At 42.6% G+C, this 21,068-nt stretch overlaps 1 protein-coding gene and 1 pseudogene across 2 annotated transcripts in view; one reads left to right on the top strand and one right to left on the bottom strand.

Annotated features, from left to right (window-relative positions):
* Popdc1 (popeye domain cAMP effector 1) overlaps positions 1-11,151 on the top strand; it is a 35,226-nt gene extending 24,075 nt beyond the window's left edge. For both annotated transcript variants that reach the window (XM_040283155.2, XM_005330124.4), the window contains one exon: positions 7,359-11,151. In XM_040283155.2, coding sequence (XP_040139089.1) covers positions 7,359-7,483 — 125 coding nt within the window. In that variant the 3' untranslated portion in view covers positions 7,484-11,151. The remainder of the gene's footprint in view (positions 1-7,358) is intronic.
* A 6,601-nt stretch (positions 11,152-17,752) lies between these two features.
* Positions 17,753-18,225, bottom strand: LOC101967868 (ATP synthase F(0) complex subunit C3, mitochondrial pseudogene; annotated as a pseudogene).
* Positions 18,226-21,068: the final 2,843 nt, after the last annotated feature.

A 21,068-nucleotide genomic window follows, 5' to 3' on the forward strand; every position in this document is an offset into this window, starting at 1 on the left:
CTACTGCTTGAGCCACATCCCCAGCCCCATTTCCTTTAATTCTCACAGTCGCCCTGTGGGTAGGTGTTCACCACCCCTTCTCAGGTTGAGGAGTATGATGCTTCTTCATGCTTGGTCCCCTGCCAGCAGTGGCTGTACTGACTCTAGAGCCCCATTCTCCCTGTCTAGCAGATGGCCTCTAGCCTCATATAGTATTTTCTCATCTACAAAGTGACAGAAAAGGGATTTTAAACGAGGGGGGAGGGAGAAGGGCATTTTAAATCAAATATTTAAAAAATTATCTATACCAGATAGTTATTTTTGAAAAAGAAATCTTACTTTGAAACACACACACACACACACACACACACACACACACACACACACACACACACACACCCCTCACTTAATTTTAGTCCTGCTTCCAAGAAACAGTAACTTTGGAAAAAGTTTTGTTCAGAATGCTAAATAATGTGATTTTAAAAAAATATTTTAGTGTATCCACTTAACCTTTGTTTTCTAAGGTAGCTCACTTCTAACTTCCCTTCCCCTTTCTGCTCCATATGGTAACATCATTGGTTTCTATATTTTTATTGTTTACCTTTGTAACAGTAAGTGATCTTCATAAGCCTCCCCATCTTTTTCTCTGCCATTTTTAAAGCTAAGTGCACTGGCAGCCCTACCCTTCTTTATTTTTTTCCACTTCGACCTTCAGACTGTTGTGGGTCTTTTGTTAACTACCAAGGTTGTTAACCGTTCTCTTTTATAACTATAGTTAAATTGTTCTTGCCTTGTGCATGGGTTGTTTCACAAAGTTTAAAAGAAATAAAAGTTGACATTATTATGGCTTCACCCAGAACCAAATAATGGGCTATGCCTAAGTTTATTGCTTTTTGGTTCCAGTGTCATGACTTGTTTTGTAAAAGGAAACTATTCCTAACATTGAGTACAGTGTATTCTTTTTTTGTGTACAACATAAAACTCATGCCAGTTTTTTTTTTAAAATCTGGATACTTTTCAAACTTGTTTTATTTTTAATGGACACACGACTGTCTGTTTTTTAGGGTACCGTGTGATGTTTTGACACATATATACATTGTGTGATGCTCAAGTCAAGGTAACAGCCTTACCTTAAACATTCATTATTTCTTTGTGATGAGAACATTCAAAATCTTCTGTTTTGAAATATGCAACACATTGTTGTTAACTCCAGTCGCCCAGCTGTGCAATAGAACCCCAGTGATGTGTTCCTGCTGTCACCTTGTACCCGTCACAGTAGCTTACTTACTACTTATACCCTGTTCTTTCCCCTGAAGTTGTTTTGTGGCCCTGCTTGCGTTGGGAGGAAATGTCTTACCCACTGTGTCCCCACCATCTCCCAGCTTCTTTCTTATTCTTTTTGCTGAAAGCCACTTCGTTTCATAACGTATCTGAGGGGTCCTTCTCTGTTTGAACTGTGCCTTTCCATACTGCTTTCTGCTTCTTTTTTCCTTCTCTTCTAGACCTTTTTTCTTCTCTTTGGCTTTTCTGTCTTTATATCCCCACTTTCTCAGTCCACCAATTCCAAGTCTTTCTCCCTAGTGACCTCCCTCTCAGAGCCTCCCAGCCGCCTGCCTCTCCCTGGACTGGCGGTCCCCTGGGCTGCTGCAGAGCTGCCATCTTGGAGCCTACCTTCACTCTCCTCCTGGGTTTGTCCTCCTCTCCTTGACCCCATGGCAGGAAGGGGCCGCAGGACTTCCCTTCACCACAGCTGCTCGCTCACAGCTGATGCCCTCTAACTGAGAGCTTGCCCCCCCTCTGATGGTCAGGAAATGATCTGAGGATGACCCCTTGGGCCAGAGAAAACCTGTTTCTAGGAGCCACTTACCTACAAGCCAGTTGCCTCCCCCCATCCCCTTTTCTTCTTTTGGCAGTACTGGGAACTGAACTCAAGAGGGCTCTACCACTGAGCTATACCCCCAACTGGTTTTTCATTTTACTTTGAAATGGTTCTGCTGAAGCCAGCCCTGAACGTTCGATCTTCCCACCTCCGCCTCTCAAGTTGCTAGATTACAAGTGTGCACCAGTATGCCCAGCCATCTACTCTAATTTTGTACACTTTGCTTGAGTTCCTCAATGCTGGTACTGAGTCCATTTAAAGGAAGATTGGGAGGAAAGGCAATAGTAACCCTTCAATATTATTGTTCAAAAAGCTTCAATTCAAACTCAATTAAAAATAAAATAGTCTATGAAGCTCTAACTCAATGGGAGAGCACTTGCCTAGCATGAACAAGACTGTCCCCCACCACACACACACACACACACACACACACACAAAGAAATCTGATAAAAATAAGCAAAGGCAAGAAAAAGGATGATGATTCTAAGAAGTCATTACATTCTTCCCCATCCCCATTCATCAAAAATTGTATAACCTAATTAAAATTCTAAACCCCTTATAAGGTTTTTAATTACTTGCTAAAGCTATTGGCCAGATGGTTAAACATAATAAAAATAATAACACTCTAAGAGGAATGAAGAAAATGTTATCAAATTGAACAGGGGAGAGGGAGAGTAATCTGAGAACATTACATTTAGATAGATTGCAGAAGCACTGTTCCTTTAAAAAAAAAAAAAGTGTTTCTTATAGCAAGAGAAGTCATTTGACAAACTTCACATCATGCTGCTTATTTGCAGCTCTGACTTAAGGTAGGTTACTAAACCTCAGGAATACGCATGACTTTTCACTATGGATTTAAGAGTAAAAAATATGTTTGCTTTTACTTCCTAGAAGAGGGACTCAGACCTTCATGTAATTACAAGGCCACTGAAGTAGAAATGAGCTTAGAAGGGACAGAATTATGACAAAGGGAATGTCTCTTGCATTTGTCCTACTGTGTGTACCAGTGTTTAGACACACACACACACACACACCACCCATCTCTGGTTCATGTATAAAAAGGTTTCTGTGGCTCCTAACTTAGGAAGACAGGGAAGGCTGTGCCTTCACAGGGGCCTGTATCTGGTTTGCACTTGTGGGCAAGGACCCTGGAAGGCATGCATAGGTGCCTCACAGTAAGATCCCATCCTCCTCAGCTAGGAGCAGGCAGCAGCCTCTGTCCTAACAGGTCTGCTGAGGAGAGACCCGGATGGGTGCCATGGTGCCGTCACCCACTGTCTTCAGGAACAGCAGAGGTTTCTTCTTTTTGATTCAGGGCTTTTACTACTAATTAGATATTAGTTTTCTACATTTGCTCAAAGCCTGGGCTTTTGATATTTTCTTTCTGACCCTCCGGAGTGCAGCTGGTGCTATAGTTTTCTCCCTCACCTGAACATACTGGGCACGTGACATCCAGGTCAGAGACCAGTGCAGCTCCACTGGCGGCACCTTCTCGGCTTGCTGGTATCTACAGGAAAGGATGGGGCAGATGTTATTTTTTGCCACTTGGTGTAATATGGAACGTGGCCCAAGCAACAGTAGCTCTTGACATTACTGTTTAACAGTTTCACACCTGATAAGTGTGGAGTACAATTCAGTCTGAAACTGTATATTTCATGTACTTTTAGAGTAAACTGTGCTAATTAAAGCCAGAGTCCAGCAAATTGAAAGACAGTTTTAGCTAAAAGCAAAAAAAAAAATAATAATAATAATTATAATCTCTTCCTGATCATAACAAATGCTTCAGGATATAGTTAACCATCCCTGTCTCCCAAATGTAAAAGTGACTTTAATAGAAGAATTATTTAATAACCAGTTTTCTGGAAAATTTATGGATATGGAATTGTTTGCCCCTCTAAAACTTAGAGTCAATGAAAAGCAAAGTATTATTCAGAGGTTGTGGAGATCCTAGTAAGGTCCTTGAAGGGCAAAAGTAATGTAAAAGACACTTAACTAATGATAAGCTCCATTTCTTCCTCTCTCCTTGCATTTATGTAAGGTGGTTGGGCCTTCAGGACAAATTTCTGATGATGCTTCAGTGCATAAAATTAATGAAAACCCAGGCAAACTTCTAAAAAGGAATACATTAAGGGCCAGCTTGTGAAATATAAGCTAGTTCCCTTGCAGTGTGATATTCCCTGATTTTGTTGTTGTTGTTGTTGTTCATACTCCAAATTGCTTTTCTATTATTAGGGAGGAAAGGAAATCATTTCTAGCCATGTAGTGATGACCTGATCTATGCATTGAACAAGGAGGTCTCCTGGTAGGGTTAGGGAATAGCACATATCTAAGTGGTGCCAGTTGAGCTCCTTGTACTTCAAAGCCAGCCTTTCTGCTAGCATCACAGTCCTGGAGTCCTAGATCAGACTCAGGTGATCTTTATTTTGTTGACTGTTAATATCACAGTTGCCCCCAGTGATGCATGAAGCCCAGAATGACATGGCCATAAGAGTATGCACCCTGTGTGGCTCTGATTCCTAGTAAGAGGTCAGGCAGCCAAGAGGCAGTGGATAGCCTCTGTCAGTTACAAGGCAGGCCTTGTTCCTCACATCTGCCACTGTGGGAGAAGCACATCCAGGCAGAGTTCTTGAGGCCTGGGACTTATAGGGTTGGTAGACTCTAACTCAACCACAGGGTCTGAAGTAAAAGTGAATCAAGTATTCTCAGAATTTTGTAGAGAAATTAAGTCTTGCCAGGCTCTAGTTGTCTGAGTAGCTCACTCCCCCTCATGAGAAATGAAGTCATCCACAGCAGCTACCCTTCTGTTTTCTTCCTCAGGTTTTCCTTGCTTTAGCTTCTAAGTATAAAACAGAAAGAATAGTGTGGACACAGTGAGGATGAATTGCTCTGAAAAGCATTTTGCGTTCCTGAGAAATAAAGCGAGAGTCAGAAACCAGGTCTGATCCATTTTGGAGATCTGATCCAGGACAATTTAACCCAGAATATAGCACCTTGCAGTCACTCACTGATTCTTTTTGCTGATTCGATGAAACGGTTTTAGCAAGTGATGGTACTATGAAGCCTTATTGATGTTTCCTTGAGACGACAGAGCTCTGGCCATGCTGTAAGAAGTGTGGAATCAGCCAATTATGTGAAAGTGATTTCCTTCAACTGCAGTGAGGGATAGTCACTCAGCCTCAAAAATATAGCCCATTCCCTGGCATCTAGTCCAATGCAGACAGAAGCCACATGCAGAGTGGTTAAAACAAGAGACTCAGAAAATATTTTCAAGGTTCAAATCTCTGCATGAAGGGGGATGAGGTTTCCTAGTGAGATTTTTCCAGGACCTGAGGCCTGCCTGCCATGACGAAGGTCAGGCCTGTCCCAGATTAAACATGTTGGCCATGCATGTTTCCCCCATCTTCAGCATCAACTTGTGAAATTCCCCATGTGTTGTTTCAGAGGAGGGATTCCCCCCCACCCCCATCATTGTGTGCTTAATTCTGATGGCTCTGGCTTTGTATGGGGAACTTCTGTGAGACTGCAGGAGAGAAGAGCCTACAGCCTCAAGGCGCTGGCTTTCCAGGAAGGAGAGAAGCAAGTACTGTTACCACAGTGTGATGCAGAATTGATGCTAGAAGCTCCCCACAGAGGGAGTTGGGATTGCACATGAAGGAACCTGTCAAGGAGCCCCGTCTTGAGGAATATGTGGATAGGAATTTGGTGACAAGGATAAGAGGTGGAAAGGAAAGAGGGAAAGCCTGGGGTGGCTTTAGAGAGCAGCAAATTTCCAAGGACTTAGATCAGGAGGAGGAAAGAGGCCCACGTTGGAGAACCCTGGATGTCACCTCTAGAGTTGTAGTCTCTTCTTATCCTTTTAATGTTATATAGTAAGTACATTGACTATTTTGCCAAGACAACTATTGTGAGAACAGAATAAATTTTTTTTTCCCAGAAAAGCTGAGAGTTCTTGTGAAGTCTTCACTTGGGGTTGTGGGGGCATAGCTCAGCGGTAAAGTGCTTGCCTATTATGCCCAAGGCCCTGGGTTCAGTCTCCACCAGCACAAATAAAACATAACAGGAAGTTAATTTTTTCTTATTTCTGAAAACAATGCAATGATAAGTGAAGTAGTTAAGAGGGTCCGATACCCTTTTGGCTCCAAGGTGGATACTAGCCTCAGTATAACTATAGATTATCACCTCCGGTTTGACTGACAGGCTTAACAACTATAGACCAATTAGTCCAACTTCCTTAGACAAAATAAATGGAGCATGTTTCTGGTATGTGGATCATCAATTATGTCTAAATGCTCTGTGTTATTGATTTGGCTTAGCAATGCCATCTTATGCCTTAAGGGTTTGTTTTATCTGATCACAAATATTCAACGTCAGTTAATATTTTATGAAACTTGATCATAACTTGAGGCTAGGAATAGGAATGGAAACCATGGCTATGGCAAAGACAATTTTGCTACACTCAGGACAGCTGAGACCAGAAACACAAACCCCTACTGAGCACAAATCCCATTTCCTGTATTGATGTTTCTATGGGCAATAGTGAGTTTTGACAGATATTCTCATTATTTATATAATCACTTTCCTCCAAGGACCATATTAATCAATGTTATATTCTCACAGACATTTACAAAGTGATTATTTACATCCCAGGTATGATCTAAGAGCTTTACAAATATTGTCATTTCACCCACATAATCACCATTTGAAGTAGATTCTGTTTTTTATTATTCCTGTTTCACAGAAAAGGGAATCAAGACACTTAGTAGTCCCAAGGTCATATAGATGGTATTCATTGCCATTTGAATAGACTGGTGAATTAAAGTTGTGTCTTGTGGGTTGTTTGATGTCTCTGGAGTGGAAATGGATAAAAACTTGCCTGAGAATATTGCATTCTATACTCTGCGGCAGGATTCTGTTCTTGGACCATTTTAATTGAGCTCATTTTCCATAGTTTATGTCAGTAGTTATCTTTCAAGAAACTTTCCTCCCCTCCCCCCAGGTCTTTCTTCCTAATGGCTTGACTCTCCCCTCCCTTATCAGTCCAGGGAATGGCTGGACCAGAGGTGGCAAGAAACATACATTAGGAGATAGTACAGATGGAGTTAAATTCCATAGCTTAGAAACAGAACTATTCTTTAGGGAAATCAGGAGTCAAATCAACTTTCAAGGGCCAATACTGGATACCAGTCACCATGTATGACGTTAAAGTAGGAAAATGTATTCTGAGTCCTACATAGCCTTTGGGCAGGCACTATCTATGTTTAAGAAGCTCATATCAACTAAGCACATGTGGTGGAAATCTGTTCCACATCTGTTCCATTTTGATTCATTCTTGACTTCATTGTTTTGTGGAAATACTAAATTTAGGGACATTGCACTCCTCCTAGTAGCCATTGATTCATCCAGAGTTTTATTTTCAAGTGGAGGCTCATGGTTGACACATCACACCACTAGTGGGGCAGGTTGTGCATTCAGCAGTTTTCCTTTCTGGTTTTCTCCACAGACGTGTCTTCCCCACAGCAGCGATCTTCTACCAAGATGAAGCCCATAGAGGAAGGGGTGGAGGATGATGACGAGGTCTTTGAACCAGTGTCTCCAAACACATTGAAAGTTCATCAGCTGCCTTGATCAGAATTCAATTCACCCAGGTGGAAACTGTCCTGAAGAGATCATGAGAAAATACCAGCACTTTTTCATGGCTTTTAGATTATTCTACTTCACTGCACTAAAGCTGGCACAGTCTGAGGGCAGGAAAGTGAGGAATGGTCAAAGATAGAAAAGTCATTTTTCCTGTCCTTTTTATTCGTCAGCTTTTTTAAGTTTTATTGAGCCTTCTGTACTAAACCTCATTCTATTTTGAGATATATATTTTCACAGTATTTTCTAGATACAGCCTAGTATTGTTTTAACTGTTAAAATCTTAGGGCTCCAATGCAAATGCTTTTTCACTTATTTTTCCAGGTTGCATCTTATTTTCCTCATGGAGAGTTTTTTTTTTCTCTACCATGGCAATCTAAAATAGGTTGTCCATTTGATAATTTTAATAAATGATATAAGTTGAAATTAAGGCTAAGGTCATATTAGAAAGCAGGGAATGGTTTGCTTTGCTCAATTGATTTTTTTATGGGAAATTTTAGAGAAAGATGCAATTCGACTGGTTTTCTTTTTCTCCCAGGCTAGAAGTGTTCCTTCACTAGATTACATTACTCATTTGAGCACTGTAAATAGCTCCATAATGACCAAACTCATCTGAGTGAACTCACATTGCCCTTATATTATGCCATGTATCTACTGGTCTGAAACCTGAAGCTGGAATGATAATAAACAGAAGCATTTCTGAGCTCAGCATCATATTCAGCTCAACTCAGCCTCCTTGCAATTTGGAGCCATCTTGCACTAAACCACTGGATATAGAAATGCTTTACTTGCAGGGAATTGAGGGAAGTCAAGTGGCTGAGCAAGGTCCACAGGATAAGGTAGTGGAGGTCAGCTTCCTTCTTTGGTCTGCTTCTGGAGTGTCATGTTGTTCTCTAGAGGCCAGATCCAGAGCGGTGGACTATGAATCCAGAGCTCAGTTCCAGAGCTGTGGACTACGAATGCAGCTGTGGGGTACATGGTTCACCTCAGGTCATGCTATGGATGCCCACCCAACCTAGAAGGCCTCTGGGGGCCTTGATTCCACATCTCACCTTTCTGCTAGAATCATATTTCAGCCAACAGTTATATTTGGCGGGTGGGAAATGACTTGCTTAAATAGTCTGGTTATTGAGTCTGTGGCACATGGCCAGGCCACTCAGTTGAATGGGGCCTGTTGATTGGCTATGCTAGTTGCGTCCCATTCATGTTCATTTTTTTCTCACCTTCTAGAACCATCCCCATCACATTAAATAGCTAAGCAAAGTTCCAAATGAAATTAGCTTCAGGTGAACCAAGCCCAAAACAGTATCTCTTGCCATGAGGTGACTTCTGTTAGAGAACTAAAGGCAATGAGCCAGTCTAGGGCCACCTCATTTTCTTACATCCATTTCTTTGAAGCTAGATATTTTATATTTCACTTGAGTTAAATTTACATGCTAGGTCACTCCTCGAGAACATTGACAGCTCCAGCTGTGTCCTCTAGCTCCTGGCACATTTATCAAATACTAGCTCATTCATGTCAGAGTGAAGGGGCCGACTTCTCTTTACCAGTATGGCAGTCTCTTCAGTGTTTTAAGAATTTATTTTGGAGAAATGAAGCCGTGGTGAATGGTGTACTTGGCCTTGGCTTTAAGATTGGAGCCATCTATTAGACTGAACCATCTCTTTATGATCTGAAAGCGCGCGCGCGCGCGCACACACACACGCAATTATGATGTGATCATGTGGGCGCTGCTTTCCTTTAACCACTGGAGTGAGGTCAGGTAGTGCATTTAGTTTACACATGCATAAGACCAATTTGCAAAATCATTCTGTAGAGTAATTAGATATGACATCCTTCCCTGAGGACAAAGTAATTTTAGATTCTGCTGCAGCTACATTTTAAATGTTCTATGGATCCATGGAAACTTGGGAGTTTTCTTACCCTGACCCATCTTCTGACTGGCTCATCTCACCTTGTTAACCCCAAGTGGCAGAGAAAATCATCTCTAGTGAACAGCCTCGTTGTGTTTTACAGGTTATTTTCTACAGTGCTGGGAACAAACCTGTTTTTAAAGCACACTGTTAAAAGTAGGTGATATAAAAAGAAAAGAAAATTTACTGTTTTGCTAAGATGTGTATGTGTGGAAAGAGAGAGAGGCTCTCTAGATAAGACTGTAATGTCAAGATAGAAGAGCCACTTAGCCTGAATAGGGAACATGAAACTATTTTTAAGTGCACGCTGCCAAGGAAGACAATGAGACTCGGAGAAAAGGAGCCTTAAGCAAGCCATTGAATAGGCCTCCCATATGGGCTTGACTGCAAGTTAGCAGATAAGAAAACAGAAAAGAATATCAAGTGTAAAACCTCCTATGGATGACTTTAAATTCATTCATATAAATGAACAACTGTATCTTTGTGTAACACAGAAATACATAGATAAAAACATGTTTGCTGCCAAAGTCCCCAATAGGATGCTTCCAGTGTTTTTGGCTTTTACTTAGCTGTGTGATCAATGTTCTGAAAATGGCCTGAAAAAAATTATTCTATATATAACCCTGAATCTATATTTAAATATAGCATCGAGTCAGTTGTATGAATCTAGAATGTAATTATACTAGAATCTGTCATTTAAAATACTTTGAGATCCCTCAGAAATATTTATATTTATAAAAAGAATAAGATAGCAAAGATACTATATAAATCCTCTATGATGTTTATCTAATATCTTAAATTAGTAATAATGGGTGCTATATGATTATATTTCAGTCACTGTCCTTGTTTTTTTTGGAGTCTTTTCCATTTCTCTCATCACTCAGTTTCATTTTAACCACGGGTCACATTTTGTGCTAGGAGCTACCAGTTTCTGCCTCTTAGGTCCTATCATGGCCCCAAAGACAGTCATTTGACTGCCATTCCTTTATGGAAAGTTGATGTAACCTACACACTGCCATGTCCCCAGTACACCCAGATAAAGAGGCAGGTGCCTGCAGTAAAATTCCATGCTACTATGTGGTAGCTCCCAGCCAACCACATGGCCTGCAGCCTCCACCCTTGGAAAGGTGATCTCTTTCTCCTTGCAAACCCCAGGGTGCAGCTCCAAGGATTTGCTTTTTTTTTTTTTTTCCTTCTCCCTTTAATTTCCCTAGTCATTTCTTAAGCTACTTTATAGAAACCTTTGATCCTGCCACACCTCAGTTTCCTCTCCCTTTTCCCTTCCCAACCCTGGTTTTCCAACCTCATTTTCTAACTGTTACCAACTAGAGCAATTAGAATTCCCACCTACTCAACTCAGAGTAGCAAGGATTCAGTGGGGTGTTATGAAGGGACTGGGGGCCGAGGCATATGCACTGCCCTGATTCTACTCCTCCAAAGACAGCTCTCACTGACGTAGCCATGATTGACCACAGAGCCCAACACCTGTGTGTAAATGGTATGTCATAAACTTAAGAAGTCTGCGTCTAAGTACTATTTGCAGGGTTTTCTGTTATTCTTACAACAGTTTTAAAATACGTGAGGATTTTATGAGTGCTTTATACAGACACATTATAGCAAAGTGTTTTTAGGTACCATTTACATTGATAACATTATAATAAGAATACATTATATCTGAATACAGACTTATTGTTTAAAATGTCTTCATATATTGCTACTCGATCAAATAAATTTCTTAGAAAATTTGCATGTTTTTTATTTCACTCCTCTTACAAATGACTGGTTTAGTGTTTGATTCACTTACCTGCAGAGGTTATGGGAATCGCTCTGATTTAGATAGATGGTCTGAGCAGAGTGACAAAAGTGATGCTCTTGGGTCAGTGTCACAATTTCAAGGTGGGTCTGCCATCTTGGCTGCCTGAAAGGTAGAAGGCCACTGGCAGCAGAGACAGTGTTGACTGGATGCAGCACCTGAGAAGACTTCAAAATTTCACCACATCTGATATTCCCTTCTAGTTTCAAAAGACTCAGAAAATATAAGGAGTCACATGAAGGAGTTTCAGAGAAACTTTCCCTGGATCTGTTCTGGGGTGGGCAATGGGGAACAGTCTTCTCTTGGAGAAACCCACATTTTCTTCCATGACCTCTCTGAGGTATTGGAACGGAAACTTGACAGACCACCTCTTGGCCTTCAGGAGCCAGTCTCTGGCACCTGAAAAACGTGCCCCAGTCAACTCCAAGGCTAGACTCAAATGCATCTTATACAACCAGTGACTCAATGATCCACATCACCTAAGCCTGATGTCCAGGTTCTGGGGCCCTGAACTTCTTGCTGAGCCAATTGTGGGATAGCTTCTCTTACCTGTCTGTGCTAAGGCCTAAGAGTTTCTGTGTGTCCACTTGTGTCTATGGACAGGCATGGATACACTCTACTATCAGGTAATATTGACAGGCCTTGGCTCTGGGTTTATGGGAACAGAGGTGGTAGTGAGGGAGAGGGACATGTGAGGGGTTTCTGGCTCACATTCCTGCTGATCTTTTCCTGGCTAGTGACATGGCAGACGACGAGCTTTCAGTGAAAAGCCTGAGTATCTTCTTCATGCTGAGTTTTTGAGGGGCCTTTGGAAGAGTGAAGAGATGTCAAGTAGGCAGCTGGATACCCAAGTCTGGAACTCAGTGGAGAGGTCTTGGCTGAAGATTCAGATTTCAAGCTGAAGATGGCACTATGAGCTTGACAGCTTCCTAATACACAGAGATTATTTTGGGAAGGTGTTTATTTTTTCCCCTAGTGAATAAATGAATAATATTTAACGAACAAGTAACTTTTTGATCTTTTATTTTGAAATGTGTTAACATCAAAGATATGCATAACTCAGAGAGCCAGCATTTTTAAACAGTTATCACATGATGTTGTAAGGTCATGTAAGAGGGCAAGGTCCCGTGGTAGCTAGAACAATGTAACAGCACAAGCAGGTAGTATGGTTTCAGGTTCCACATTGCAACTGACCTTTCAGAACTCTCACTGGTAGACTTTTCTTGTGGCATTAAGAATATCCACAATTAGCCGGGCACAATGGCACATGCCTGTAATCTCAGCAGGTTGGGAGGCCAAGGCAGGAAGATCACGAGTTCAAAGTCAGCCTTGGCAACTTAGCAAGGCCCTAAGCAACTTAACAAGATCCTGTCTCTAAATAAAATATTAAAAAGGCTGGGGATGTGGCTCAGTGGTTAAGCACCCTGGGTTCAATCCCTGGCACACTCCCCCCCCCAAAAAAAAAGGAATATCCACAATTGCCTGTAAGGTTTATTAAAGTCTCCTCCCTTTTCCAAAGTCTATTTCAGGCCATATTTTCTTTATACACTTCAACCAAAACACCATACTGCATCATACTGAATGCAAAGCAGATGTGAGAATCCAGTTCTGTCTTCAATTAAGACAGACTTTTTAAAGAGTTGTAAAAATATAACACAAAGTCACTCTATAAAGATATAACACAAAGTTTTTCTTTAGTTTTCTATAATATTTTTCAAGACAAATGTTCTTTAGTATATTCTTTTTAAAATGAAATATATCATTCTCTAAGCGCCTCCCCCTCTGGCCCTTGTCACCTTCACCTGGTTCCCGCAATAGAACCCCAACTTTTCCCTCAGCCTCTGACTTCATGTTTGCCAGTCAACCTTTGTGCAGCTCCTAGAGTAATCTGAAAATTTTCAAGAAGGCCGGGTACAATGGTGCACACACATAATCCCAGCAGCTCCGGAGGCTGAGACAGGAGGATCTCAAGTTCAAGGCCCGCCTCAGCAACAGCAAGGCACTAAGCAACTCAGGGAGACCCTGTCTCTAAATAAAATACAAAATAGGGCTGGGGATGTGGCTCAGTGGTCAAGTGCCCCTGAGTTCAATCCCTTGTACCCCGTCCCCTGCAAAAAAAAAAAAAAAAAGAAAGAAAATTTGCAAAGAGATGAAAACCTTTTGATGGGGTCTCCTTACCTAAGAAAAAGCCTATGTTTTAGGCACTGCCCGTATCTAGTCATCCCTCTCCCTGCACACCAGGAAAGCAAGCAGTGACTTCAGTCTCCGAGTTCAACACACTCTAGCCCACCTCAGCTGGAAATGCCTGCTTTTCCCCCTCCAGCAGGGTCCATGATAAGCTCCTGTGTCTCCCAATTCTCCCAGTTACATGCTGCACTTCTGGAGAGTTAGTCTCCCCCCACTTCCCCCTCTGCTGCTATGGGTGCCCACCCACAGCATGGCTGGTTGTGTTATAGCTGGTTCTTATCAGAACTTTCCACACCTGCAGATTTAACCCACCCTAAATCAAAATATCGGGGGTGGGGGTGGGGGGGGGATTGTGTTTCTACTGAGCATGTATAGATTTTTTTCTTGTTATAATACCCTAAACAACACCGTAAAATCGCATTCATAACATTTCATTGTATTAGATACAATAAGTAATCTAGAGACAATTTAAAGTAGACAGAAGGTGGTATGCAAAATAGGGATGCATTTTGCATAAGGCACTTGGGCATCTGGTGGGACCCTGGAACTCATCCACCACAGGCACTGGGGTGACTCCATAGCCACAGCAGGGGCGGGCCTGCTTAGGTTCTAAAGGTCACTTCAGCTCCTTGTGGAATTTAACAAAACTTTCTTTCACTTAAGCCCTCTATTTGAACACACAACAGTTCTGAAAAAGTGGCTGAGCAGGCATTGATGTCTCCTTTCTAGAAGGGAGAGAAGCACAGAGAAAGTAAGTGGCCTAAGGTCACATGGCTCCAGGTGACACACAAGTAGGACCCAACACCTGGTTGGTCTGGACCCTTTTCCACTTCCGCCTTACAACTTGGAAATCCCTGTCTGTTCCAATGGTGTTTTTACTTGAAGGCCCGATTCTCATTGCATTTGGGGGTCATTTTCATTTTCACAGTTCCAGCACAGTCTGTGCCCACTTCCTCTTGGTTCCTGTGTCACTGGATCCTGGATGGTTGATGCTGCATTAATTATTAACTTGCTATTTACTGGGACAAACTTAACCTCAATGACTTTCAAGGTCTCGCAGCTCTCTTCTTCATCCTGTCATGAAAAAATTCACCTCCTTCTGTTGCCGAAAGTACGGTCCTTATCCCCAATGCCAATCCAATAATGGGGACAGAGTTTTGAGAAAAAGGAAAAAGATGGTTTATTGCTTTGCTAGCAAAGGAGAAACACAGGAGACTCCTGTCCCAAAGGCTGTGATTCTGCCCATCAGCAGGAACAGGGGGCTTTTATAGAGGTGTTTCAGAGAAAATGAAATTAGGGAGGAGAGATCAGGGAAAAGTTTCGAGAAAAGAAGATCAGGGAGGAGAAGGTCATGGAGAAAGAAGAAGGTTGGGAAAAAAGAAAATAAAACATGAAAGTTTCAAAGCCACAAGGGATACAGTCAAAGCATCAAGTGAACTCCTGTTACATGTCTGGTATCCAGCTATGCCTGTCAAACTTCTTACCTGCCATTCACTCATCAAGCTATGGTACTTAGCCTTGCTGGGCCAGCATCCAGGCCTACTCCCTAGAGAAGGTAGCATCACAACTCCATATTTTTATGCTATTTTAAAACAACTCATACAGGAAGGGTACCTTGTACCTTAAATGATTATAGCCATTTAATTCTACATATAATTACGCCATTTGTGCAGAGACTGGCTGAGGTGAAAACTCAGAAGTATACAGATATGGAACAAACCTCTGGCCCAATCTCCCAATGAGCCAGCTCCATTCTACACAAACCACCCAAACTGAACTAAACTGAAGCGCAAACGGATCATGTTCATAAATGCAACCCAGCTAGGACCCCACCTTTTTCTCAAAACTCTGTCCTCATTATTGGATTGGCATTGGGGACAAGGACCCCACTTCTCTACTTCCCTCCTCTCCAGTTTTCTTAGATGGTATAAAGCTACCACCACATCTTGGTCTCAGATTCTTTCCTGAGGTTATCAAGGGGTTTGCATGCTGAAATGCACACATATTTCTACAGCAGCCTTTTCTTAGAAAAACTTAAATTATTGGCCTATGATTTGTCAGCTCATGCAAAAACGTGGGGTCCCAGTTACATTTTGCCTAACAGCTTTCTCATCTATGTGGTTCTCCCCGACCTTGCTTTTAAATCAAAGCGGCTCTAAAGCACAAAGATAAAAGAGACAGAATCATGCCTCAGACTTGGCTCTAAGGTCAGATGTGTCTCTGAACACCAGCTGTCAAAATCTCTGGGGGCCACAGTATCCTATATGTACACTTTAAACTTCCCTCACATACTTGGCTCTCAGTAAGGTGAGTCCTCATCCCCTTTCTGATTGTCAAGTTGAATCCTTAAGCCTTCTGGAATCTTGGCAACCACATCCTTATAGAGAGCCAAAGGGACAGGGAACCCTTACAAGGCCACTTCTGCTTACTGCAGAAATGGCTGAAAGCTGCGTACCTCAGCACTCCCTCACTTCCCTGGACATGTTTGACTGGGGCAGAAGAAGAGCCAATCCTCCACATGAGGCTGTGGAGATGCCCTGAGGTGGTAGAAAACACCAACACTTGATTCAATCACCTCCACGTGGCAAGAAGGAAGAATGTGTTTAGCTGTGGCTAGCATTTAGCACATTTTGAACTAATTCCTTTCCTTATCTCCAAGGCAAGTACCTATAAACCGGGAGCAGGTAGAATGGATCTGCATGGAACACCTGATGGGTATGTTTTGGCCTTAAGAAGGATGGAGAGCTGGGCGTGGTGGTACATGCCTGTAAACCCAGCAACTCAGGAGGCTGAGACAGGACAGGGGGGATTGCAAGTTCAAAGCTGGGAATTTCTGGCTGTTCTCGAAATTAAAAATAAGAAGGGCTGTGTGTGTGTAGCTCAGTGGCAAAGCACCCCTGGGTTCAATCCCCAGCACCAACAAAAAGAAGAAGAAAATAAAAGGATGGAGAGAAGTTCTTGTAGAACTTGGAGAACAGGTTTTCAAAAATTCAGACTTGTATTTGGCCATTAGTTTACATTGGGGGATTGGGCAAGTCATATCTCCTATTTGGGCCTCAGTTTCACCTGTACAATAAGATTAGACCAGGTGAGGGCTCTTCCACCTCTGTGTCCCTGGTTCCAAATGCGCACACTTTAAGTACTGGAATGATCTCTCTTGGCTCCATATGTCTCTTGTTGTCCAACTGGATGAAGGTGAGGATCATTTTTTTTTTTTTTAATGAGAATGATCTGGGTGATTAGACAAAGTCTCCCCAGCTGCCCCACCCACTATCCTGCCTATCCAAAAGAGCATTTACAACCTTGCCCTGTCCTTCAATAATGCTGTGTTGGATTAAAGTCACATCATTATTACTATTCAGAAATGTATTGGATCCTTTCATCACCAATATTCAATATTTTTCCTTTTAAACCATTCAAGAGTTTTTCAAAAGTTATCCTCAAAGCAGCTGAAAAAAAAAAAAGCCCTCCAGAATAATGTGAATTAAGACTTTCCTCTGTAGAAGACAGAATTGTTGAATTTTAGAGAAAATTGAGTACGTAAATTATAACTAGTGCAAATGTCTCAAACTGAAGTATGCATCAGAACAATCTGGATGCTCCCAGTTTGCTGGGCCCTGCCTCCAGAGTCTGATTCAGTACATCTGAGGCAAGGATCATAGATCTACATTTCTAAATTCTAATGATACTGTCATTCGGGGAGATGTTATGATTTAAACATGAGGTGTCCCCCAAAAACTCATGTGTAAGACAATGCAAGAAAGTCTGGAGGTGAAATGATCGAGTTATGAGAGCCTTAATCTAATCAGTGCGAACTCCACTTGAATGGATTAACTGGGTGGTGGCTATAGGCAGATAGGGTGTGGCTGAAGAAGGTGTGTCACTGGGGCCTTTGGGGAATATATTTGGTGAGTGGAGCTCTGCTTCCTGATTGCTATGCCCTGAGCTGCCTTCCAACATCCACCAGGATGTTCTGCCTCACCTTGAGCCCGGAGTTCTAAAGCTAGCCTATGGACTGAGACCTCTGAAACCATGAGCCAAATAAACTCTTCCTCCTCTAATTGTTTTTGTCAGGTCTTTTGGCCACAGTAACAAAAAGCTAAATAAAACAGGGGACCACACTTTGATGGCCCTTAACTAGTCAATCTCACCCCTTTACTTGACAGATGAGGAACTATGGTTAGAAAAATTAAATGCAAGTATCTTATTCTTTCTGTTCCTATAATGAAATACCTGAGGTTGAGTTAATTCTTTTTTTAAAAAAAATTTTCATCTTTAATGAAATGACTTTGGAAATAATGTGCATTTCCATGACACCAATACTACCGTTTTTGGAGTCACACAGGAAGATACACAGAATTACATCCATAATTACTATGAATGCCAACATTTCAAGTAGTAATTTCTGTTATATGGCAAACAAGATCAAGAAAGCGACCATCAAACAAAAGAGACCCATAGCTTCAGACAAGGCAAATCCCAGGAGAGCCTACGAGAACCGCTGCTGCTTTAGCGAAGGATTTCTGGCATAACGAATGATAAGGCTGCCAAAGACTGTTCCAATACCAGCACCAGAACCAGCCATTCCTACTGTTGCAGCACCTGAACCAATAAATTTGGCAGCAGTATCAATGTCTCCGCTGATTGCGCTGGTCTGAAACTCCCTTCGGATTAGCTGACATTCACCATTCTGGGCCCCATTAAAAACTGTAGAGCCCTCTCCAGGTCTAGTCTCTGGTCGAGATAACACTGATACAGAAATTGGTCTGGAATCAGCTCTGGATCCAGCTCGGATCAGAGCGGGGGTGCAGGTAAACATCTTAGACTCCTTGGGGAGGTGGGGTTGGAGTATCTAGGTGACAGGCAACATGACGTGGGCTCCTCTCCTGCTTTCTCTCTGCCCGGGAATTGGCAGCGGAGGCGGCAGAGGTTAAAGGAGTGGGGCCTGAGTAAGTTCTTTTGAAAAAGGTTAATTCAACTCACAGTTTTGGAGGTCCAAGGGTCATAGGACCACATCTGGTAAGGGTCTCCTTACTGGTGGGGATTCTGCAGCACATGGCAAGTCAGAGCCAGCTTGCTAGCTCAGGCCTCTCTGCTTGTAGAGGAACTAATGCAATCCTGGAGGCCCACCTCAGGCCCCATCTAGTTCTACTCACCTCCCAAAGGCCCTACCTCCAAATACTATTAAGGGATGAAGAACAGGTGGATCAAGTTTCCAACACCTGACTTCCCACAGACACGTCCAAACCAGAACACCAACTAAGGCTCGAACCCAAAGATTTCCTGTTCACAGACCAGTGCTTTTGTTGGCACTGTTACCAAAAGTTCAGTCCTTGTCCCTGATGCCAATCTGATAACAAGGACATGGTTTGGAGAAAAAGGAAGAAGTTTTATTGCTTTGCAAGCAAAGGAGAAACACAGGGGACTCCAAAGTTGGAGTCTCCAGCTACTCCACCCCGCTATCCTGCCTACCCAGAAAAACTTTTACAAGCTTGTCCTGTCCTTCACTAATGCTGTGTGGGCTTAAGGTCATATCATTATCACTATTCAGAAATGTATTGGGTCCTTTCATCACCAATATTCAATGTTTGCTTTTAAACCATTTAGAGTTTCTCAAAAGTTATTCTCATGTGATCGTGTTATCCTGTTCATGGAATGTGATTCTACCCATCAGCAAGACCAGGGGGCTTTTAAAGGGGTGATTCAAAGGCTACATTGTCGCGGGCCAGCCATGGGCTGTGTGTGTGAACTATGAGCATTTGAGTGTATGAGAGGAGTGGCCTGGTGTTGCGTGCTCTTTGAGCCGTGCAACACACATGTGCACTTTCCTCTTGCTCTGCCTGTGTTCCCACACAGCACCTGAGATGAGTGTCAATCTTGCCAAGATGTCAATCAGTCTATTGACCACAGACATTATGAAGCTAGACTCAACCCCCTGAAACCTGACCCTTTGCCTTATTTGGAAAGAATATTCCATGGAACCTCCCTCTGTGTCCCTGCTCTTTCCAACAGATGCCTAAGGTTGTGAGCCGTCACTGGACCCCAAGAAAAAGGTACTTTCAGTGTCTGTGTAATTATTTCATGCCAACCCAAATTCACCTGGAGTGACCCTGAATGATTTAGTTGCATGTTGCAGCACTACATTCCATCTGTTATGTGTTAGAGTTGTAATTCACTTGTTAATTTGGGAGCTAGATATTTCTGAGGTCTTCTGGTGCTATCCTAAAAGTCTGGGTTACTTTGTTCCTATGGTGGGGAATAAAGGTAATCCTCTTCCCCTGAGATTAGGGAAGAGGAGAGAATAGGGAGGAACAGGGAGACAGGAAGAGAAAGAAATATATGTCTATTTTAAAAATATGTTGCAGTTAGTGTCTGAGGCGGGAGGATTATGAGTTCAAAGCCAGCCTCAGCAAAAGCGAGGAGCTAACCAACTCAGTGAGACCCTGTCTCTAAATAAAATACAAAATAGGGCTGAGGATGTGGCTCAGTGGTCAAGTGCCCCTAAGTTCAATTCCCAGTACCCACCTTCCAAATAAGTTGCAGTGACAGAGCAGCAAGGGCTACATTCAAATCATAAAGTGGACCACTGTTATAGCACTAGGTCAGGGGTTCCCAAACTTTTCATAGAATTACTCAAGGAACCAGTTAAACTTCTAGCTCCAGGAACTCATGCTGGGAATAGTGTTTCTTAACTCTGGTTGCATGTTGAGATCAGATTCTGATGCAATTTATCTGGGTATCAGGAGCCCTAAAGGCTTCCCAGGTGATTCAGATAGGTAGTGAATGTGAGAAGCTCTGGTCTAGAGTAGCGTGCAGGAACCTCCCCTCATGCAGGCACACCAGGTGATGTGAGTGAAGCTGCTGGCCAGCCTGGACTAGGCAGGCTAGTGCAGTCAGGGACGGTCCTACCTCCCCCTAGGGGAAGCACAGTGGAGCAGGAGTGTTAGAGTGAGTTTGCAGAATGACTAGGAGTGAGTGGCATGGATGCAAACATTCGGACCAAAGCAAATGTAGGCAGTCTCATTGGCGGGAAATTTTTATCTTTTTAACTCTCATAGTTACTTTTTTTGGCTCTCTTTAGCTTCCCCCTGCCCCCTCAGTACTGGGGATTGAACCTTTGAGTCCAAGGTGCTCACCACCAAGCCACATCCTCTGTCCTTTTCTTTCATTTTGAGACAGGGTCTTGCTAAATTGCTGAAGCTGGTCTTGAATTTGTAGTCCTCCCCTTCAGCCTCCCCGGTCACTGGAATTATAGGCTTGTGTCCTTACACCCGGCTTCCCTGTACTGTAGCTTCTTAAACAGTCAAAAAGGCTTGGTGTGGCTGGGTGTGGTGGTGCATTCCTGTAACCCTAGAAGTTCAGGAGGCTGAGGTAGGAGGATTGAAAGTTCAAAGTCAGCCTCAGCTAAAGTGAAACACTAAGCAACTCAGTGAGACCCTGTCTCTAAATAAAATACAAAATAGGGCTGGGGATGTGGCTCTGTATCAAGTGCCCCTGAGCCCTCGGTTCAATTCCCAGTACTCAAAAAAGAAAGAAAAAAAAAAAAAGAAGAAGAAGAAGAAGAAGAAAAGCACCTGTAAAGCAAATTGGGAGGCTGAGGCAGAAGATTGGTAAAGTTCAAGGTCAGGCTGGCAACTTAGCAACACCCTGTCTCCCCCCCGC

The sequence above is a fragment of the Ictidomys tridecemlineatus genome, chromosome 8 (genome assembly GCF_052094955.1).
Source record: "Ictidomys tridecemlineatus isolate mIctTri1 chromosome 8, mIctTri1.hap1, whole genome shotgun sequence".
Taxonomy (NCBI): Eukaryota; Metazoa; Chordata; class Mammalia; order Rodentia; family Sciuridae; genus Ictidomys; species Ictidomys tridecemlineatus.